General features: G+C 37.8%; 1 protein-coding gene across 1 annotated transcript; it reads right to left on the bottom strand.

Annotated features, from left to right (window-relative positions):
• Nucleotides 1–2,523: 2,523 nt before the first annotated feature.
• LOC125481331 (arf-GAP with Rho-GAP domain, ANK repeat and PH domain-containing protein 2-like) lies at nucleotides 2,524–24,092 on the bottom strand (the record flags this gene model as incomplete). Its single annotated transcript, XM_048592760.1, has 5 exons — nucleotides 2,524–2,641; nucleotides 4,145–4,219; nucleotides 9,224–9,292; nucleotides 12,959–13,106; nucleotides 23,987–24,092. Coding segments are annotated over 5 exons (516 nt in total), but the record flags the coding sequence as incomplete, so codon positions are not given.
• Nucleotides 24,093–24,983: the final 891 nt, after the last annotated feature.

Consider the following 24,983-nt stretch of genomic DNA (forward strand, 5'->3'; position numbering starts at 1 on the left):
AGAAGTTAAATTTTAAGGTAGAAATAATTGATGATTCATACTAAATATATATTTAGATTAAAATAAATTAATATAATGATGCTTTACAAAACTAGCCATGATACACATGATAATTCCTACCAGAAGTCCCTCAAATATATGATTTGTCTTCTTTCAGCAAAAAGATCACTATATAGCCATTTTTAAATTAATCGCAACTCTTTGGTCTACCTTCTAACTGGTTCAAATCCTGTTGTCGGACATGACTTGAAGTATCCTGTTATCATAAATATTACAATATTACATGTCACCTTAGTGCAAACGGGAGTGTGTGGAAGGTTAGAATCACTGTAAGGCAGACCAAAAGGAGTGCAAAGCAGGTCAGTGCCACTGGAGTATACCATGTGCAGTCAGGTCAGGAAGATTGGAAAGACTGTAAAACAGACTGGGAGGAGTATGAGGCAAACTGGGCAGAGTATGAAGCAGGTCAGGATCATGGAAGTGAATGAACAAAGGTCAAACTGAGATGTCACTTGAAGCTATGAGTTAATTGTATGTTGATGATGGTTTCCCTTTCTCCAAAGTTAAGGAGTAGTCGAAAGAGCTGGAAAAATTTAAAAAATATTTTTTATTTTGTTAATAAATGTTAAGTAGAGCATTTCAATTAAGCCACTCATATTCAACTGACATCAGAAGAGTGAGTCTTTGTTAATTCATTCACAGGATCTGCGTATTGCTCGTCAGTTAGGAGGACAGTTGAAGAAACAACCACATTGCTGTGGGTCTACAATCACATGTAGGCCAGACCAGGTAAGGATGACCGTTTCCTTCCCTAAAGAAGATTAATGAACCTGATGGGACTTTCTGACAATCAATGATTTCATGATCACCATTAGACTCTTAATTCCTGATTTTTGTTAAATTCAAATTCCACTATCTTCCCTAGCAGGATTTGAACCCAGGTCCTCAGAACATTATCTAGGTCTTTGGATTAATGATCTAGTGATAATAACCACTAGGCCATTGCTTTCCCTTTAAACTGGTGAGTCTTTATCTTTTTCATGGTAAGTTTTATTATCTATTAGATAGAAGCATGGCAGGGTAGCTTGGATCCCTGGCATTCACATGCTGTTCCATGAGAAATAGAAAGCACTTTATGTGGGAGGGATCATCAGCTGTAGCAGCTTGAGTTGTGTGTTTCAGAGCTGATCAGCAGCTTGCATCAGTGTGGTAAATGATGAAGTGCAGAGCTTGGTTGATGGAATTATAGATGTGGTTACACTGCAACTTCAGGGTATGCAGAGTGAGGGGAGATGGGTGACCACTAAGCAATCGAGAAGAAAAAGGCAGACAATACAAGAATCTATTGAGGGCATCTCACTCTCCAACCAGTATTTAGATCTACATACTCAAAGTGATGGTTTATTTGGGAAGTGCAGCCAGAGCCAAGTCTCTGGAACCATGGCTGACTCAGTATACTGACAGGAGGATTAATTGTTAGGGGAGCAGGTAAGTATTTTTGCCACTGTAGACATGAATTTGGATTGCATGTTGCCTCTCCATGAGCCGAGTCAAATATGTCAGTGAATGGCTGCAGAGTACTCTGAAGGGGGAGGGTGAACGGCTAGCAGATGTGATCCACAATTATAAGGGAAACAGCGCAAGTCTGCATGGTTCTGATCCATCATGAAACAATCTGTTGAGGGTAAAACCTGCAATCAGAAGTTCATACTTTCTGCTTTTGCACTGCAAGTGTGCTGACATGAGACTTCCTCAGGCTACTAAGGAACATAAATGACATAAGTTCAGTTGGACACCTCTCTCCATATCCGAAAATTTGGTTAATGATTCCTTGGCCAAAGACTGGGATCCTCATGGCATTATTGTGGCAGCTGAGAGAGAATTTTACTGTACAGGTAGCTAAGCTATAGTTAAAGTAGAAATGCTTTAGTAATTATCATTCAAAATTGTACAAAGTGCTTCTTCAACTGATGATGTCTCAGTGCTGCTCAGTCCTTGCATTATGTTATACTAGATGATTATAACCAAATTGGATGAGTCCCCTATTTTCAACACCAACAATATTTCTAAGGCTTTTTTTTTGGCTAAGACGTTTTTTTTGGGAATGTCCTAACGTCGTGAATATTTCATACAAATGATGATTGATATTACAAATGGCTGGAGTCTCTGGGTTGGACAGGAAAGAAAGGTACACTTGGAATTCTAAATTAAACATTATTCAATAATTCTTGCTAACATTGATGTCATATGGGTGTCATACAAGGGCAGAATCTGACTCAATTATGATAGCTCCAAAGTCAACAGCCAGCTAGCAAATACCACTCAAAATTTTATAAAAATGAAGATCATTCATTTGCCTAAAATATGCAGGTAAAGAGTGGGAGACAATGAAGAGGAAATAATGAGGAGACAACAATTAGTTTTCAATTTGTTTTAAGATTAAATTTTTTCACCCACTCAGTAGTTTTAATATGCAACTGCTTCTAACTCAGCTTTCTGTATTTATTTTAAATAATATCCTACCAAGCTCTCCATTCTCTATAACTTCAAATGTTGCCCAGACAATCTTCTCAGCAGTGACAATGTTCTTCATTTGGAGAACTATACAAGTTAATTCTTCTGCTGTCATGGTCGGAGAAACCTGTGATCCACGGTGTTAGAAAAAGTCTTAATTTCAAGTAAAATTGCACAGGAAAAGAATGAAAGGATATAAATATGCTCACATTGAAAAATAATATCAAGTTTGATAAATCTGCAGTATACAGAATATGTATCCAAAGCAGTTTCAATTTAAAAGGCAAGCTTGATCTCATTTGCTCTGGCTTTGCATACCGGTATTGTTCTTTCATTTACTTTAGGCTACAAAACAGGTCTCTTTATTGACATGTAGGTAGATCAGACATGCTAAGAATCTCATCGTGTTTTTGAAGTAGTTCCCCAGTAATATGGCAAGCATTTCTCCCTCAAGCAACACAGCTCAAAACACATTTGCTGCTCTGCCATCTCATGCATGTTTTTGGTTTTACAAAATGGTTGCTGCACTTGCCTGTGCAACAACAATGCTTTTCAAAATTGCTTATTGTATAGGGTATTCTCTGAGACATTTGTGACAAGTCCATGGCTGCACAGATCTGTAGCACCAGTGTGTAAAATAAAAATGGACCAAATTATCTGCAATGAAGAGTAATACAAAGTTCCTCACTACAAGCAGAATGATATCAATAACCACCCACACGCTTTAGTTATCCAACAAAATGTTCTAGAATCTCAAAAAGTGTTCACTGTGTCTGTTATTAGTGTGCACATTAATACTGATGACAATACCACTGCCCAGAGTGATCATGAGCTTCTGAAGTACAATTGAAAGCTCATGGCACATACGTGTTTCTTGTGAAGGAAGCCTGTCTCTTTATGCCTTGCCTATCTATAATTCCAATGCCACAGCAATGTGGCTTGCTCATAACATTCCTCTGAAGCAGCCTTGGAAATCAATCATATCAGATTGCTCTCCAGGACTTCAAAGTGGACAAGGGTAACCAGAGATTGGTGGGAAGTACTAGCTTTGCCAGCAACACTTGCACCTTGGGAAGTATATGTTTTTAAGACACTGATTAAAATTACAGTTAATTACCTGACTAATTTACAAAACGTGAGAACATCCTGACTTGTGCAAAATGTTTAGAATTTCTTTGCTCCTATCTGAGTCTTCTACTGATCACACTGCAATAAAGCTTAGGAACATTTTTGATGTTACGTACTTGGCACGACTGCAAATTTTCTTGACGTAAATGTTTAAATAAATTGCATACCAGCAGCATTATAGTCAGCAGGAATGATGTTAGATGCAGGGCTGAGTCACTGTTCTCTGTCTCCCTAATTATGGAGGAAGTTTGAGTAGCCAGCTGTTGATGCAATGAATACACAATCTCCTTGACTTTAAAAAGCACCAGACGCCTTGAAAGGTTTATCTGGTAGCAAAACAGTACAAACAGTTTTGCACCAACTATGTGCGCATGAAAATTGTTCTTTGTGCTTTGAAGTTTAAGTTAATTAAATCCAATTAAGCAAAGCTCCATTTGAAAGCCAAAAGATACTATATTACACCGGATGTACAGAAGATTTCATTTTATAACCAAATACCTACCCTAATTATGCAGCAACAATCCGGCTCCTTTTTCCCCAGGTAGACTTCAATGATCAGGTCCCCAGCTTGGGCAACCTGAAAAAAACACAGTTTTCAGACATTTCATATTCTCCCAGCAAAGACGAATATTCTTACTGATGGTTTTTTATTAAATAGTTTTCAAATTTTTAACCACCTCTATCGTTTTAAAGTTACCGTTACTGGTATTTGTTATAACGCATGTTTTGTTCATGTGAATTGGCTGTAACGTGATTGATGAATAATGGACGCTGTTTGGGTAACACAAACTTTCTACTGTACAATATAGCGATTTCCCTATAGCATGATTTTCTATGGCAATTTTCCTTAGCACGAGGTCGCACAAGGACGCAACTATCATGTTATAGGAAAACTACCTGTATTTATTCTGAATATTGTTTCAGTAAAACTAAGTTAATATATTGTGGTGTGGTATTTTTGTGGAAACTGTAAACATAAGGACTAAGAGCAGGAGTCGGCAATTTATCCCCTTGAGCCTGCTCCACTATTCAATACGATCACGGCTGATCTCATCTCGGCCTCAACTCCACTTTCCTACACGTTCCCCATATCCTTTCACCTCATCACGAATCAAAACTCAATCTCCTCCTTAAATTAACTCCCAGAATCTACCATACTCTGGGATTGTGAATTCCACAGATTCACGACCCTTTGTGAGAAGTGGTTTCTTCTCATCTCTATTTTAAATCTACAAGCCCTTATCCAAAACTATGAATTCTTATTTTAGATTTTCCTACAAGAGGAAACATCATCTTTATGTTTACTTTGTCAATCCCCTTTAGCATCTTGTATACCTCAATTAGATCTCCTCTCATTCTTCTAAAGTCTAGAGAGTAGAAGCCTAAACTGCTCAATCTCTCTTCGTAAGACAAACCCTCATTTCTGGAATCAATCTAATAAATCTCCTCTGAACTGTCTCCAATGCACCTACATCCTTCCTTAAGTAAGGGAGCCAAAATTGTACGTAATACTCCAGGTAAGCCTATAAGCCATTAAAGAAGGCAATATAAAAAAAAAATCAAGCATTAGTTATAGCTATCGAAAACCAACACCTATTAATATTGAGCTGACAGTAATGAAGTGGTTTAGTGAATCTCATATCAACAATTTTATAAATTTCCCCTGCTCTACCACACAATTGGTCCTCGGGGAAGGGAGCAGGCTCATAGAACTATGATTCAATTGCCATTTTCCTGTTTCTTTCTGGATTAAAGTAAAAGATTAAATTAGAAAGAGTCTCAAAAAGATCAGCCATGATCTTATTAAATCGCAGGGTAGGCTCGAGGGGCCAGATGGCTTACTCCTGCTCCTAGTTCTTATGTCCTTATTATCGTCCCAATATATTTATTCACACAAAGAACTTGAACATTTTGAATAGAAAGGCCATTGGGCTCCCTTTCCACAACAGCAACAAATATTGATGCTTATTTAATGATAACTTGTAACGACAAAGTAAAACTCTAAACACTAGCAACCATTAAGAGGAAGAATTCAACGACTTTGTCCAAAAAGTATAGGCATTGCATTATAAAGAAGTTTTGGTCTTCTGAGTGCAAAAGGAGTCCATTGTGCAAATGAACATTGTATTAAAATTCCACACCACAGATATTTTACGGTGTTGATGTTAACGATACTGACAGAATGTAGATGTGTGGTTAACACTATTATTTCCTGAAGCATCACAATCAAAAAAGTCTCTTGCTCTAATGAAATAAATTAAAAATTAACAATCAGTGGGGAAGTTGGGAATGCCTTTGTTATTACTTATTAAACTGTGCATTTTTCAGACTGATTAAAATTTTGCAACATATAAAAATAAGTTACATGCAAACCGTTTCATCTCAAAGCAATCAGTGAATTGCAAATGCAAGCAATGAATTCTTCCAAAATTTTTATTTTGTTTTCAAACTATTTTTGTTCTTGAGATATGAGTAACTGTGACAATACTATGACTTTAAGAGGTATATTTTGTCCTTTTCGTTGATGAAGAAAGTTTGAGATAGAGGTGATAATCGGTATGCTCAAAGCCAATAAAGTAAACAGTTTGTGAGGTCTCGGATTTTTTTTTAGGTGAAACAATAGGAGCAGCCTGAATGGGTGGGGTCAAGCTCCCATAAAGCCAAGATTTTTAGTTTTAGCTTTCAACAGTTGCTGGGGAATTGAAACTGGATGTAGGAGCTCTTACTTATCTCGGTAGGGTTCTCTTCCTGCTGCTAAAATTGCAATGTGAGACAATGTATTTTACTGAATTTGCCTTTGCCAGGGGTGTGATTATGGAATGTTACTATATTGGAACATTTAATTATTAGTAGTTTTGATATATAATTTTGTTAATTATTTCAATAGAGTTTTCGTTAAGCCAATTCTTTTTATTTCTTTTTCTTTTGACTATATTTTAACTGTGTTTTGCTTAAAGTCAGGTAGCTTGTCCAATCGAATTGCATCTGAAATACAATGCCTTACGCTTCCCTCTAAATTAAGAAAAAAAATGAGTGTCTATGCTATCTTCTTAATACACTTTGAGGGCGTTTGGTCTGGTACATAACAGTAACCTTGGCAAGGCGACATTTATTTCTCAACAGAGCTCAGAATATGCAGGTTTTGCCCCTGAAAAGCCCCAAGAACTTCTGTGAAAATTTAATCACAGAAACGAGCAGTCAGAGAAAGGTCATTCTCACCTGTGGGAGAGACAGAATTCCCCAGTCAGAGATTCAGCCTTTCCCATGATGCCGCTCCACATCCACCACTTCAGGTCCCCTCTCTCCCTATTTGCTGTTCCTCCAGAAATGGAAGCAGTTATTGGAAGAGCAACTGACAGCGAGAGGGATGGGGTAGTGGGGAGATGTTAAGGAGTTACCCTGGCTGGTCTGGGATCAACTGCAACAGAATTTTAGAAGGCAGCTATTCAGTTGCCATCAGGCTGTGTCTGAACGTTGGTCTGGAGACAGCACAGTCGGAGTGTCTCTTAAAGGGATGTCGGAGGCAGAGTCCATGCATTGACCCAGGAAGGAAAGCAGAATGCCAGTCTCAAGTATCAGGTAATCCAGTGTTGAGGAGGAAGGTAAAGATGACATCCTTTGTGTATTTGCAATTTTATCAATCGCTTACCAAGTTTATTCGAGTTTATTTCCACTCCTAATATGAAACATGCAGAGACGTCACTCAGGGAGAAGCTTCTGTCAAGGGGAAACAATCAGGGTGGCTAAGGCCTTAAATATTTTGTTATGTATGAAGTCACAGAACACAAAGCAGTCTGCAAATTATTCCCCTAGGTGGCAGTCAGCATCCTGCATTCATGTTTTAGGAAGCTTTTCTGGAAGCTATTTACGAATTACATGTGTCCTAGTTACAGAAATAATAATTTCTGAGAAAATATTATTCAAATTGCAGCATTCTTACCTAAGATATGCATTTAACTATCAATTTTATGAGAAATTTATTTATAATAAATTAACAAAAATACTTCATTTATTGATTAAAAGATTCAACAGTATATGTATGCAATCTTTGCTGTTCGTATTATCTTACCCATCTAAAGAAGAATACATCCTCCCCCCCAAAAAAACAATACAAATGCAGAAGATATGGTAGCACATAACTGCAACATTTAATAAAGGAGTTAATGAGAGTGAAAAACCAGGCAAGGAAAATCACTGTTCTATAAATACTGCACCTTTTTAATTTCCAGTAATTTTAATTGTGGAATGAAATGTGAAGGGTGGTTGAGGGATTGCTGCACAGGTTTAAAGCAGGTTAGCTGACACTCATGGCAAGTGCTGGTTGCACAGCTATTTGCTCAAGCAGTGGAGGAATACTAATTACAAATGAGGTGGAGCCAAGGGCTGTGTACAAGTGGAATTTTGATTAGCAACAAGCAGCTGATTTGCAGTAGGTTTGTGGACTAGTTATTGACGACAATAGCCTTCTGCATGCCAACAACTCGGTGTTCTGAGTAGCCCCAAGAACATCTTTCAAAGAGTTCTCGAAAATAAATTATTTTAACCCCTGTCACCCATCCCTTGTTGTCCCAAAATGGCAGTAGGATTCTGGACCCCTTGCAGACTTTGTAGTGATGAGGTTTCCACGATAGGAAAATCCAGGAATTATGACCTGGCAAAGATGAAGGAAGTCCAGCCTGTGCAATCTGGACAGGAGATTAGGATGTTTCCATAACATTGTTATTGTTGTTCTCCTCAGTGATAGACACTGTCGAGCTGTCTAACCTGGGTGTCAAAACAAGCTTGGTTAATTGCTGTGGGCATCCTATTGTTCATACACACAGAGATCACCAGGGAGGATGCCTAGTTCAGTGGTAGGGATACCAATCATGTTGACAGTTCTATCCTGGGCGGCATTGATTAATGAGTATTCTATCATACTTCTCTATTCAGTCTTGTAGATCACGGAGAGGTATAGAAGGGGCATGAGGTGAGTAACTTGTTAAAAAGCACCAAACTCCTGCTTGGCTAGAGTAGATTATAAGTACAGAGGTTACCGCAGTGTTTTCTCCAAGTTGTATTGAACACAAAAAATAATATTATGAGAACAGGAAAGCATCAACAGATAACAGGCTTACATTAGGACAGAAATAAGAAACAGCAATTCCAAATTCAATGTAAGAGAATGTTTACAAATGTAAAACCCCGTGTTAATATGCTAAGATACAATAGTCAAATTCCTTTGGATCAGTAAACTAGATACCAATTCATTTTTGGCCATAGGCACCTCTCAAGGATATCATCACTGTACTAAAACATTAACCATATCTAGTACAGTGTGTAACACAGAAATTTGGATTATCTATCTAAACAATACTGAGCTGATGTGTAGTGGATTGCAAAATGGCCACAGATACAGGCAGATATCTGTGTATGCAAATTTTTCTTTAAAGCACCACACTACAGTCTATAAAATTAACTGCACCACTTTAAATATTACAATTATGAAAACCAGTAATTCACTAAACAAAATACTACTGGTACATGAAATTACAAATGTATTAAACATAAATAAAAAGTTGATATCTTGCAAACCCCTAACCTGTGTGTCTTTCCACGTCGTTATGAAGCTGTTTTCTATCTCCATCTGTTTCACTTGGTCTTCATTAACCTATTTCAAGCACAGAAATACTCATCAAAAATTAAAAGAAATTGTGAGTGAAGTAGCTGTAGGTGGCAAAAAAAAAATCACCACTCCATTCATTGCATGAAGGATAATCTAGATACATGAATTGGGAATAGCTTTCCTATTTTCACCCAGTAAATCTGACTGTAGACTCCTCCTCTCTGATTCTCGGTTACCTGTTCTTTATGTTTTTACAGATATTTTTCTAAATTAAAAACTGATTTTTGCGGTTCATCTGCAGGATAAAAAGAATTCTGATTATTGATTTAGTAAGGGGTTCTAGGAGAAACGAGAGGAAAGTCTGTGTGAAAATGAGAAAATTGAAGGAGAAATTCTTGTCAGAAGATTAAATTTTCCATTACATACCATTTTCTTTATGGATTTTCCATCATTGTTTGTAATCTTACATTAGTTGTTGAGTTTGATATTTATATATACCCTTCTTGTGCGCCCTTCAAGCCAAAGATGACTGTGTTTAACATCTGGGGTGTTTTGTAGGTTTCCAATAGGTACCCAAGTGACTGTCAAGGCCAAGGTCTGTCTAGGAGGTGCCACTAATAGATACCATTGAAAATGTAGTTTTGACTGAGTTGCTGACTCAGGATTTCATCTCCTTTCGTTTTCTCTCTGCCTCTGATATGCACTTGTTTTCTAAGGAGGCCATTACAATTTTTATTTGGTTACATCAGGTGCAGTGATCCAGCATCACCCAGGAAATGTAGTCGACATCAGAACTCCAAAGTGAAGACTTTGGTGTCTTTGTAGCACTTCCTTTGACTGCCATGAAAGCACAGCCCAGACTGAAGCTCTCCTTAGAAGATTCACTTTCGTAACTGAGTGTCGGGTATTTTGGTTACACCATCAGTTCAACTGAGTTGTGACTGTCTTAATTTGTGAGGATGCTTGACATGCTATCTTGGGTGAGCACCTCAGTATTTTGTCCTGTTGTACATATATATGCACTCAAGAGTCACACACAATTGACATATACATTCAATGTATGTACAAGTATACATAAATATAAATGCACACACATATCTTTAATAAATATTGTTTTATCTCCCCAACTTCTTTAATCTGGTAACCATAGAGCTAGGTATCTAATATTCATTGTGCACTCCAAATATTTAACTTGGTCAAAGTCCATCTCCAAATATCCGCTCACCTCTGCCCTCCTCCACTCCCTGCCAACACACACATATACACAATTGTCTTCAGCATAAATACCACTTATTCCTCGGTCCAACAGTTCTAATGAAGTCACTGGTCTCAAAACGTTGACCCTGCGTTCTTCCCACAGATTCTGCCAGACCTGCGTTTTACCAGCAATTTCTGTTTTGCTGAAGGTGATTGAAACCCTCGTGAGAGGTCACTTTACAGCTTTCATGGCACTTTATTGGTGGCAGAGCAGCCTGCACTATGTGCAAGCCCGGCGGTCACTGGAATTGGTGGGACCTTGAGCAGAAGTGAGGGCTTCACCCTCTAACCCAGTGCAGACTGCTGTGCAGCCCAGCCAAAATGGTCTAATGTGATTGGGCCTGATGTATCACAGGCCCAGCCTGGTGATCTCAGCGGCAGGCAATGAGGATGACTCCTTCTGGAAGATTTGCTTCTGTTTGTATGTTTGGGATTTCCCAATTTGGTCCCAACAGAGTCTCTAAGTCGATAAGAAAATTCCATTGGATCAGGAGCAGACCGTTTAGTTCCGTGAATCTATTCTGTATTCAGCTTGCTCATAGAGGTCTGAATGGCTGTCCTATTTATCTGCATTTGCTCCAGATTCCTCTAAACTCTTACCCAATTAAGCCAAGTTAATGCAATCTCTTCATAGTTAAACCCTTTAAGGCCCGAAATAATTCTGACTAATCTGCATTCTATCTTTTCCAAGATCAATATCACTTTTTTGAGGTTCAGTGCCAAAACTGAAGGTGATATTCCTGACTGGTTTTAAGACTCGATATAACTGAAGCTTTATTTCCTCACTTTATAATCCATTTCAAATTATCTCTGACTGGGATTAAAAGGAGTCATTTCATTTTAACAGAGGCCACTGAAAATGGAAAACTTTCACCGGAAAAGTTTGTTAACCTGAAACTGCAACCCTTTGTTTCTTCACAGATGATGCCTGAACTGAACTTCTTCAGCATTTTCTTTTTTATATATCAGATTTCCAGCATCCTTAGTATTTTGCTTTTAATATTTAAGCACTTGTCTCACAACTGGCAACCTATGCCTGATACATTAACTTTTTTTTTGTTTTTATTCATTTATGGAGTATCGGTGTCACTGGCTAGGCCAACATTTATAGCCATTGCATTGATGCCCTTGAGAAGATGGTGGTAAACTGCTTTCATGAACATCTGCAGTTCATTTCGTGTAGGTTCAGCTGCAACGCTCTTAAAGAAGGAGTTCCTGGATTTTGACCGAGCAACATTGACGAAGCGGCATTGTATTTCCAAATCAGGATAATGAATGACTTAGAGGGGAACTTGCTGGTCCTGGTGCTCCCATGTATCTGCTGACCTTGTCCTTCTAGATGGCAGTGGTTGAAAGTTAGGAAAGTGCTGAATAAGGAGACTTGGTAAACTTTTGCAATGCATCTGGTAGAGAGTACACACTGCTGCTACTCAGCATCAGTGTTCGAGGGAGTGTACATGATACTTATCAAGTGGACTACTTTGGTCTGGATGGTGTCGAGGTTCTTCACTGTTGTTGGAGCTGCACCTATCCAGGCAAGTGGGGAATACTCCATCACACTCCTGACTTGTGCTTTGTAGATGGTGGACAGGCTTTAGGGAGTCAGGACATGAATTATTTGCTGCAGGATTTTCAATTTCTGCCCTGCTCTTATAGCCACAGTATTTATTTGGCTAGTCTAGTTCAGTTTCTGGTCAAGGTTAACCCCAGAATTTTAATAGTAGGGGGCCCCAGTAATAGAAATGCCTTTGACAGTCTTTCTCCCCATCTGTTAACGTTTCACAAAGCTCACTTGTTTGACCAAGCTCTGAGGTCATCTCTCCCAAATTTGTCCTTCTTTGACTTGGTGTTCTCTTTCTCTATTGCAGCTCTGTAAAGCACTTTGTGAAGTTCTCCTACATTGGAACTGTTATATAAATACAAGAGGATGTTGTATTATTGGTGTTCTTTCAAACTTTTAACAGAGCTTGCAAACTTAGTGAAGTTTGGGGAAAAAAAAGAAAGAATTCATCTGACTAGCATATCCTTAACATTCTGACATTCAGTTTCAAAGGAAGGAAATTTTCATCAATAAAATGTAAATGCATCGTCTGTTCTTATCTGTTAGTTACGGTCTTTCATATTTTCTCTTTGTACACAATTCTGCAAGGTTAGCGGACTACATAGGACAGAATAATTACTTTGGTGACATCAATTATTCTAAAAATGAAAACTTTTAAAAATACATTTTAATGGTCAGATGAGGTCAAGACTAAATTTGAATAAAGAAGAAAGCATAAGTCTCAAATTTATAGTTTTGTAGTTAGCATATGAAATGTGTTCAATATCATCTTTGTAAATGTATGATTTCCTATTTTTAGAAAAAATTCAATAGAAAGTATTAATTGCTTGATTTAACGAAGTGCAATGTGTGAAGAATTCATGACCAATCCATTCCCAAAAATATGTACTTACACCAAAGAGTTGAACGTATAAATTGATCAGATCCTCTATGACATTAACTTCTTGTTTGGTTTGACCTTCTGTTTGGAATAAGTAGGGTGAAAACACCTGAGACAAACTGTGTGTGTTCATCTGATTCATCTTTGAACATTTCTGCACCCTGTTGGTGGGTGAGGGGGAAGAGAAGGGGAAAGAAAAGTAAGATAACATACATGTAATGTGACTACCTGAATGATATACTATGGAGCTTTATGTAAACCATGGCTTCTTTGTACTCAAGGAACACTATTTGAACTCTGAGTGGTACAACGCTACCTTTTCTTTACTGTAGAACAAAAAGCCATTGGGGCATGCAGTCTATAATTTTAAAGGAAGGGTGAGTATAGTACAGACACTTTTTGACTGAAGCTCAAACCGTACACCAAAAACATGCAACCTGGGATCCAGCTAATACCTCTGTCTTACCCAAAATAGGCCAGCTTCATACCTCACCAACAGGAAGGAAAATGTATTCAGTGGCATGTGGCCTCAGCAGGGACCTGTGGGAGCAGTCCCCAGCACACAGACCTCCCATTCGCTCTAGCCTACTAGCTAGCTCCATGAATGCAGTCAGATCCTAATGACATCATTTAAAAAGGGTCTCCGCTTTAGGCATAGTGTCTTTAGGATGACCAGAATGTGAAGAGACCACTGGTGATCACCACTTGTCCCATTCCCTAGTGCCTCTCCCATCCAACCATGGTTAACAAACTGCCCTTGAACGCACAAATCACATGACCAATGATCAATAAATAAGGCTGGCGGATCACTTTGCTGTGCTGCTCAAATCGTCTTGCCCTGGGATCAGTCTCCAATTCAGGCACAATCTAATTGCTAGGATAGTCGTAAACCAATCATGTGCTTGGGGAACACACCCAGAGCATAAATTGTAAGTTGATCAAACCTCTGACCATTATGCTTCACAAGAGTTTTGCAAAGTAAAGTAAAACCTGCTGCTTGCACTTGACATTGCTGTCATGGCTTCGGTACAGAATGTATACTGGGTGAACGAGCATGGAAAGGATATACATTGACATAGATGATATGAGAGGTCATGGAGTTAGGTAGGAGGTACAAGTTGGCATGGAAGGCGTGAAGAATCATTTCGGATAGGTAGAATTCATAACTTAGCATAGAGATGAAGTATGAGCTAAGACCTTATGAAGTTATCTTTTGACACTTTCCCATGTTCAGTCTATGGTTTACTACTCCACTGATTGTCCATGAACCACAAGCCCTTTAAAAGCTGGCCTGAGTCCATTTAAAAAGGCGGGGAGGGGTGGGGCTAGAAGATGCCTTTGCCAAAATGGAGTCAGTCATGCCAGTAATGTAAGGTATGGTTTACTATTTGCATCCTTATGCACACCCAGAAGTTAGGGGTGCAAGGAATGACGGTAGGAATCCAGAATTGAGTCTCAACGGCCATTTTTAAAGGATCACAGAGTATCCATAACTGTTTGTAAATCCGTTCTTCAATGTTTTAATGGTCAGATACTGGATGGTCATTATGTATAGCTCTAAGCACAACTAAGTAAGTGGGAGATATGAGCAATTAAGTTTTAAAAATAGCCTTGAGCTTGAAGATGGAATTTGAGAGGTACAAAGCTAGACATGGAAAGCAAAGAAATGGAAAATAGTCCTCAGCAAACTGTTCTACACGGCTCTAGCAGGCTACAGAAAGCAGAACTTAGCATGTTAGCAGGCTACTAACATACAATTTGGATAAAAAAAACTCATTGTTTTCATTGACACTTTGTATTAAGGGGAGCCTTTCGAGGACAGTAAGTACATGACAACATAACAGCCCGGTCTATGCATAAAAAGGAATATAAATAATAGTGACTAAAAGATATCAAAACTGCAGATGGGAGTAAGTGACCTGACCAGTCAACAAGTACAGACCTGGTCTAAGCAACAACAAGTCATTTGACTCGACCGAATCGTTTATGTAAGACATTGTGAAACATTGTGTGACATTATTGATGGTGACTCTGTGGTTTTGAATCTGTTTAAATAAACCCACATCTCTAAGCAGAGCTTGCATCTGAATGATTTGTCAATATCATTTAATTCTCTGGTTCAGCTTTAATCAAGTGAGGTCTCAGGAGGGAGGCCTTACAAAGTCAACAGAAAACACTTTGATCTTATGGTCCCAAAATTAAAAAAAAAACACATTCACAATGTAAAGCTTCACAGAATTAAAAAAAATTATTTCACCAAATTGAAATGAGATTAACATCACTGAAGGTAGACATTGTCTCCTATCAGCCTGGAATCTATGCAGATTTGTCTCAGATTTCAAAAGAGAAGCCAATTTCAAATGTTAAAAAAAATTCCAATTTTTTGACAATGTAACCATGATAAATACATAATACATAAAATATTCCATCCATATTTTTATCAATTCTGTTCTATGAACTTTTTTATTTAGTACAGAATTTTGGGCAAATCATAAACTTAGGACTGTATCTGGTGCATCTGAATGTATGCTTAAACAATGATATTCAGAAGGAAAAAAGATGTAAATTACTGAAAAGCCTCAATATGGAAAATAGCTAGTTGTGAATGAAGGATAGCAACATCAGATTTTGCTTTTTATACTGTTTCATGGAATGCAGGTATTGCTGGCAGAGTCTGCATTTACTGTCTGTTCTCTATAATTGTCTTTGAACTGATGGTTTTGCTGGTTCATTTTTGAGAATGGTTGACCATATTGCTCTGGGTCTAAAGCCACATGAAGTCAAGACAGACCAGTTAAGGATTGCAGATTTTCCTTCCCTAATGGACATTTGTGAAGCAGATGCACTTTATGGCTATCAATGAGAGTCATTTTACATTCCAGATTTTGGCGGTAACTGAATTTATATTCCATCAGCTGCCGTGGTGGGGGAGGTGGGATTTGAACTCATGTGCCTAGACCCTCTGAATGACTAACCCAGTGACATGACCACTACACTGCCCTCTCCTGTTAAAAAAAATTGAAAATCAACTTCATTGCAACTGACAAAAAAAAGTTTGATGACCAACTATTCCATTTTTTTTCTTCTTCCTTTTATGTTTGTTTAAACTTTAGACAAGCAGTTATCATTCAATGGTGAGTTTTGCTTAAAATAATTGATTTGACAATCATGTGGGTCTATGCATCATTGACCCTTCCTTTCCATTCACACACACATATATATGTACAGAAAGCAGCACCGTTCAAGTTCTCACATTACATATTCTCCTTCTATAATCTCTGACTTCTTATGCATTCGGTGAAGATGTCACTGTTGGAGAATGGAAATCATTTTCCCTTTTAGCCCAGTTTCAGCACTCTAGGGTCAAGTGTAGCCTGCACCACATACAAAGTTAAGCTTCACCAGAAGTGTTCCAAAAATACACCTAACAACCATTTTAGATCACCTTGTACAACAAGAGTCCAAATTTACTTTCTACATCACATGTCCTAGAAGCTTCTCCAAAGGATATTACAATTCAGTTCCAACCTAATATCACTGTCTCCTAAGAGTTCAGTTAGGCAAACCCAAATTAAATTCACTTAGGATGCTTGGTCAAGAGAAGAGATATTCCCCCACCAGTCATACGTGCATTCAACTCCAGTTCCAAGTGATGAAAGAGTATCATCTCCTATTGTTTCATCCATTCTCTGCTTCTTTATTTCAATGTTCTGTTAGTTTCAGTGAACAGATGATATCAGTAAAAATCATCTATGTGATGTATTAAAGAAGTTAATTAACAACTCAATGCAAAAGCTGAATAGAATTTATACACACCACTGTTCTAAGGAAACTGAAAAACTTATAAGTTTATCAAAATGAATCACTAGGAACCAAGAAAATTCAATATATTATATTTATTCTCTGATGCATGGAATGCATCAAGCATCAGTAAAATTAATTGATTGATTCAGCATGCACTCTAAAAGCACACATATGCCTATACCAACTCCTTTGTGATGCTTTTATTGTCAATGAACCCCAATATATTAATATTTAATTGATTTCTACAGACTTCCAAGCACAAGAGTAACGTATTAACCATCAGGCATTCAGTGAAGGGGTTACAGTGAAACTTTAACAGCATAAAAACTGGGCAGGGACACAGTTAATATGGAACTGGGTATCTGCCCCACACCTATCCCATCCTGATTGGTCCAGACAATACATTATCTGTATAAGATGCTACTGTGCTGCATACAATAGTGACTTCACATCAAAAACATATAATTGACCATAAAGCTCTTTGGGACATCTGGGTTTCAAGAAAGAGGCTATAGAAATGGAAGTCTTCCTTGTTTTGTTGTCTCAGAGTTTCATTTGCATAGATCAGGAATATGAGAATAAATGCTGGTGGACCCTACAGTATCATCTTTCTAAAATTCACTCGTATACAACAAGGTAAGAGATGCTGTTCATTCAAACTTTAACCCTCTTTTTATGTAAGTTGAGACAGGTAGAGTTGAAAAAAACATGATCATAACTTAGTGACATATTGTTCGAGCTCTTCTGGCTGGACCAGAGAGCAAGGCATGACTTGAACTCTAATTCCTACTTTATTACAATTGTTATGAATAACATTGGATGACATCCATGGAATAACCGAACAATATATAATGTATGGTTAGTAATGCTTTCGGGCAACCAGCTGTAGCAGTGTAGCAGCAAGCCCCCTTCATCCCTCTTAGATAGCACTGCAGGACATTGTAATGTTATCACAAAATAAAATTAAAAAGGCATAAAAATTTGGAACACAGAAGTACAAGTTGAACAGCCTTCTTCTATGCTAACATTTTTAAGATTCTCCCCTAACTAAACAATACATGGAATTGATGAAATACCTACCGTGAGCATATTTTTTTGTTCTAATTTGGAAGTTGTTTTAGATCTCATCTATCTTCAACAATAAAACTTATAACTAAATCAATAATTACCCTTGCCACTGAAGATAGATGGAGGTAATGCTTTCACCGGTTAGCTTGTAAATAATGTGTCTCAAAAACTAATCGACAAATTTCAACTAAACTTGGTACACTGAAAGAGTGTGATCCAGGCTGAAAGACTTTGATTTTAGTGAAGATGTGTATCTGGACCTTGGAAGGATCCATTAACATTGAGAGATTGGACAATTTTATATTTTTAAGAAGGTTGTTGTTGTCCCAGTTGCTACGGTGTGATTTGACATGGCTGACAACATTTGAGTAGAGTTTTCAGAGTAGGTGTTTGGATGTGGATTATTCTGAAGGCTCTTAATAAGTAGAGGTTTCTTGGAATAATAAGAAAAAGATTTATGTTCAAAGATTGAAGGTTGTAGAGCATTAGCTCAGCAGGGAAAGTCTCAGGAAGAACTGGGTAATTGCAATAAACTTAACATGGTGTGGCAGAAGTATATATTCTACTGAGATCCCCCTTCAAGTGTCTGTTAATGCAACAAACATTTATGCACCAGACACTTGCTTTGTTATTTTTATTTATTTTATTTTCTCTTGGGTCCCAGATCAATGGATGTTGTAATTACTTTTGATAGAATATATTGTTAGGTCCAAGAAACTCATGTTATAGTCTACAAGAATTTATACATTAACATGTGGGGAAAGGCCGGAAAAGAAATCTAACCTTCAAAACCATATCATGTCTATTGCACCTCCACAATGCCAATGCCAAAGAACAGCTGCATGCCTACATGGATGTTCAGAGACTAAATCATGATCCCCATCCAACATACTTGCATCTGACTCTAGATAGGGAATGTCCTTCTAAGTATTTCTGGAGAAATCAGCAGTAAAGGTCAAAACCAAAACAACTTATTAATCAAACATGATGGAACTACATTTGGTGCTTCTGCCACAATGCTCTGGAACTCAGCACTTGCTGCACCAGAATACTATGTATCTGTCTGGCAAAGGTCATCATACACATATCAATGTGTGTCATAATTGGAACTGTCCACACAAAACCCCTTCCTAGGACTGCTGCCCTCACAAATATCACTCCCCCACACATCACTCACCGATGACGAAAATCCACAAGCTGGCGAAACCATCCATGCTGCACCTCACTTACCACTTCATAATGACCTGTTCAATCCAATTACTCCCCATCTTCCATCCTTGCACCCACCCAGGGCAACATTCCTGAGAAAGCTCTATCAGCAAGCAGGCTTTTGGATCAAAGAATTGGAAACATGGAAAATCACGAAGTTTCTTCTGACAAACCTCAGCAAGCTTTGGACAACCATGAAAAGTGTGGTCCCCGCTAAAACAAGTTTATGCCAAGTCAGAGCCCCTGTACAGCAAATCTCCACCACAGGAGCCTCAGTGCAAACCTCTTATGCATTTGTGAAGAAACACAATGCTGCATATCACTAAGGAGTATCTCCTCTACAGGCCAATTGTCAGAATGTACGTTAAACTCCAAAAATGAGGAATCTATCACTGATAATACATAAAAAAAAAATCAACACACATTCACCCTCAGCAAAATGGATCAGCTTCGAGCCATTACTCTTCATGAGGAAGCCAGGAGCAAAGATGCAGCTGAGGTTGTCCCTGGATCATTGTTCAGTAAATAAGCAATGACATTAGAAGAGGAAAATTGGGAACTAAACTTTAGATAAAAATTGACAAACTTCCAATTCTGGATAGTGGACGTGACAACATCTCAGTGTAACAAAGCTTGCAGGGTTCCATCTGTCAGTCAATTAGTGGAGAGAAAGCAAGAAAAAAAGTTAACATATATCACTAGGCCTGACCGCACCACCAGGATTCTGTGAATTAAATCAAGCAGTAGTAAGGATGTCCACAGATTGAATGAGGAAAAAAAAATAAATTAGGACAAATCAACTTAGGTGTACATTATATTGATCAGTTAAAATGTATCATTGGGAAAGGTCAAGCATATGCTGACTGCCTTATACCTAACAACTTCACAATAAGGAATTGAGAAATAAACCACACACAACTGAAAATAAAGATGAATAATAATTCTTTCAAATTAATTGTAGAGCAGTTAATAAGATTCTACAGTAATTTTTCACTGAGGTCAGAAACATAATGCTGTGAACTGGATCAATACAGCACATTTGTATTATTAATGTAGCACAAAGACATCATGAATTTGAACAAACTGAGCTATTCACTATCCAAATTAAAAGCTCCAACACATTGAAGAAATGAATTATGAAGCCTTCTGAGAATGTTCATCTCATAACATTTTAGAGATGCCAAAGATGCCAATGGTACATCTTTAGGAGATTGAGATTAAATTAGGAAATGCAAGATTACAACCAATTTAAATGGGAGCACTTTGTATACGATTCTGAAAAAAACAGAAATGGGCAACATTTTTGAATTAATGTGATTAAAGTTGTACAACATAATTATATTTTGGGATTTGGATTTCAAAATAAAGGTGGATAGATGTGGGTCAGTTATGGAGTCAAAAGTCATACAGCATGGAAACAGACCCTGCAATTCAACTCATCTGCGCAGATCAGATATCCCAATCTGACCTAGTCCCATTGCCAGCATTTGACCCATGACCCTCAAAAACTTCCCTATTCATATACCCATCCAGATGCCTTTTAAATGTTGTAATTGTACCAGCCTCCACCACTTCCTCTGGCAGCTCATTCCATACACACACCACCCTCTGCGTGAAAATATAACATGTTAAGGTCCTTTTTCAATCTTTCCCCTCTCACTTTAAACCTATGTCCCCTAGTTTTGGACTCCCCCAGACTAGGAAAAAGATGTTAGCTATTCACCCTTTTCATGCTCTTCGTGGTTTTAGGAAGGTAGTTTCTAAACAAAGCAAAGCAATTCAAGAAAGTAATTGGGTAGAGTGAGCTAAGTGCATAAATTCCAAAGAAAGCAGATGACAGTTAAGTGTCTGGGAGATTTCTTGCGCTGTGAATGGAACACTTACATTGCTGGGCTTACAACAGATCAAAAAACCCATTAAGTTTAGTTTTGACTTCAGAATATAAGTTCCAAGGTCTCTGTTCAGAAGAAACAGAAGTTCAGTTGAAAGAAAAGTTCTTCTTAGTAGGAGAATTAAGCTTTTAGTGACTGTAGCTGAAATGTTATAGTCTATGAAGCTTCTATGACAGGAGCGTTTGGATAGAAATCTTTTACTAAATAGAACTGAAGACATTTTGATCATCACAATTGTGAAAATTTCATGTCAGTGAACTGGAAAGGAGTCATAAAATTGCCTCCACCATCTAAGGAAAATAAACTGGGAGCAGTCAATTAGATGAGAAATGGGGCAGCATGGTGGCTCAGTGGTTAGCACTACTGCTGCACAGTGCTAGGGACCCAAGTTTGATTCCATCCTTCAGCGACTATCTGTGTGGAGTTTGCACGTTCTCCCCATGTCTGTGTGGGTTGTGCAAGTTAGATGGATTGGCCTGCTAAATTACCCATTGTGTTCAGGGATGTGTAGGTTAGGGAAATTAGCCATGGGAAATGCAGGGTTAGGGGGATGGGTCTAGGTCGGATGCTCTCTGGAGGGTCAGTGTGGACTTGTCGGGTTGATTGGCTGTTTCCACACGGTAAGGATTCTATGAACTTGATGAGATAAGAAATAGATTTCTCCAGAATGGAGTATTCATAAAAGGATAATGTTGGGGAACAGGTTAAAACATTGTTTTGCTGTTTCCGTTCATATTTTTCAAATGATCTTATATAAATGAACATAGCATTTTTTGTTTCATTTTGTGTAAAATAAATTTGTATTCTGTTGTTAAAGAACATCAGCAGACTAACAGGAATACATTTCAGTGACTAACACCAATGATGGTTGCCAACTAAAACCTAAAAATGTAACAACAGTCACTGAAATATTACAAACATTAATAGAGATGATGCAATTAACTAGAAACAGTTAACTTTCGCAAGATGTATAAGCGTTATTTAAATTTAGGGTCCAATTTAAATTAAGAATGCAACGTCTATAAATATGAAAATTCTCACATTCGATTTTATTATAAATTTTGAATTCAAGTAGTAACTGGTCAATCAGGACAGTATCTAATTCAGAATTTAACATGTGATCTCAAGTAAATTTATAATTAACTTTTTGGATTAACTCAGTAGCTGACCCTTTTGGAAACAATCATAAAGTGTAACGACTTCCAAGCTAAACCACTGAGAAACTACATCTGTAAAATCACTCTTTGCCCTCAAAAAGGTCTTGTCTCTTCCACAAACACTACATAAATTTTAGGCACAAGTTAGTAGAGCAAAGACTTAGAGATCCCTCAAAGTGTACACAGAGCCAAATTAACCAGCTGAAACTATACAGCTTGCCCACATTGATTATTGAAAATTACTTGCTGTTTGTCTATTCCCCAAGGTGTTATATCATATTAACTACTGGGTTATCTGGAACTGAGAAGGAAGAATTCCACCTGAAAATGTCAAACTGCTTCATTAAGTCTCACAGGCTAGTTAAGACAGCTGTTGAACCAGAGTCAGTTATTAGATTACCGAGTTTGCAATAGAGAATTAACTTGATGCCAAACTTGATTGCTATCTCAAGTCCAAACAGACTGCACGTAGCTCCCAGAAGAAGGATTCTCACAGCTGATGAGAATCTTTCTATTAACACAGTTAAATATTTTTAAGTTTTTAAGTGCTCCACTGGGCTACAACTAACGATTGGCAAAGTTCTCTGCTCTCCAACAAACCTACAAGGTATCCTTGTAGTATCGTGAAAGCCCCATACTGGATTTGTGTCTGATTCAACATGATGTAGCTAGGGACCCTTCCCATGGAGGTTATGCAGACTAATGGACTTTGCTGCACAAAATAGCAGATTAAGTGACCTAAATGTGTAGTGTTATTTGAGATGATCTCACACTGATCTCTGTTATTGTCATTCAGATCTTCTTTCAAGACATGACGAGATCCAAAACTGATCTCCAAGGTGAATTTATGGTGGCCTGCACTGAAGTGCCATTGAGTACCTGAGCAAATCAATGGGGTATTATTTTTATCTGTGCTGTTGTCAGAAAGATGACAATAATTCATTTGCTTATTGCTTGGTAACTTGAGCATGGATTTAAACCTTAACCAGATGGATCAAAGATATCATGAGCCTTTCAGAAACAATAAGTAAAGCATCAAACTACAACTGGCCTCAGTTTCTGAAGAAAATTCGCTGAGGTTTGTCCTCATTTCTAACGACAAGCCTCTGCTGAAAAAATACTTTTGGGTGTTGGTTAATGCTGGCTGTGACACTTCACACAAGTAAACACTCTTTTTACATGCATTATCTGGATTCAGACATGACAGTAGACACTGTGCAAAGTGTTGAGGGCTTTCAAAATTTGAAATCTCCTCTAAAGCATCAGCCACCACTGTCAAGGGAAGGAGGAGTGGAATTGAACGATGCTCAGCTGGTTTTAACAATATTGGATATTTTACATCAGAATAAGGACAAAAGCACTGTTTGGGAGTCGCCATCAATGGTCTCATCCAAGGAAATTCTCTACGGAATTTATAGATATCTAATTAATGCCTGGACATTTATCTAAACAGTCTCTTAGGTTCTGGTGAAGGGTCATCATCAACCCAAAAATGTTAACTCTTTCTCTCCATGGATGCAGCTTTACCTGCTGAGGTTTTAAGCATTTTCTGTTTTTAATGATGATCATTTTCCACTTCTGGCTAAGCAATCTCTAAACAAATAGCATTTGATAGATTTTAATTTGGAATAGAGGCCATGCAAATTATGTCATGAAATAAATCCTCAGATCTGTTGCCGTCATTTCAAGGAACTGTACCCAATGTATGAAAAATTCTGTATTGACTACTGACCAGACGTGATCAGATAACCATTGCATTACTCAATTACAAAGTACCTGTTAAGTTATGCCTGCCTCTAAGAAGAGCAGATGTTTTCCATGTATATCCATCTCAGTCTATAGATAGACTCTAACGTGAAAAAGAGCAGGTAATGTTCATGATGAAGCTATAGAAATACTAATTCCACATACCTGTAAAGGTGACCAATCAGTGCTGCAAGAGTAACCCGGTTGACACGTGGTAATGTCTGTATTAGCATTCGATATTTTTCCAGTCTTTCTTTTTCATTTTGTACATCTAGTGACAAAAGACAGTTCGGAGTTAAGCACAGATATAAAGCTCAAAAAAAGGCAATAAATCAAATGGGCTCAACACAATGGAATTGTGTAACCATATGTATGTTTTTAAAATTACAAGCCTGATTACCATACTGGTCCTTTCTCGATACAAAATTACACACCACCTTCATGAGCACAACTCATTATAGAGCAGTGCCCTTCATGACATAGGTAACAGGTTGCTCAGAGTTGTATGTTCTCTCAGAGGGCCCCAGCTCAACTCATTTTAATGAGATTTAAGCACTTGATAGCATGGAAGGTTTTGCTTACAGAATTCTGCAGGGAGTTAATTTTCACTTTCCTCGAAACAAACAAAACTTTTATGCAATTCAGCTTTCAATGAATTCATCTAGCAGTTCACTGAGCACACACGAAATACATTTGCACTCTGGGGCTTTATGATTTATGGAGCTTACTGTGATTTGTGGTTTGGGGTTTGTAGCTCACTTCGATGAAACCTTTGCTAAAATTACATTCTTAAAATATTCACAAGAAACATGCAAACAAATTCATGACATATTTGCATTTGAAAATTAGATGCAGTAGATTGCTTAGGTTGGGATTAATACATATATTCCATTTACACATGTACATATAGACATGTTGCTGTGATGATACAACCTAAATTAGACACGGCTTTTGTTGGGCATTGTGCATTTAAACAGAAGCTTAAAAGAGGGAATTTAAAATCACAAAGCCTATGTATATAATATTGCTAAATGCCAATTTTGCAAAATGTTTAATCATTTCAGAATTATTCACCGTTCGCTGGAATTTAAACATATGAAAGTCATACACTGCACAAAACAAAAAAGCACCTGTAATGCTGGAAGTCTCGTGGTATTTATAC

This window comes from Rhincodon typus, unplaced genomic scaffold (genome assembly GCF_021869965.1).
Source record: "Rhincodon typus isolate 14 unplaced genomic scaffold, sRhiTyp1.1 hic_rhity00001748, whole genome shotgun sequence".
Classification (NCBI taxonomy): domain Eukaryota; kingdom Metazoa; phylum Chordata; class Chondrichthyes; order Orectolobiformes; family Rhincodontidae; genus Rhincodon; species Rhincodon typus.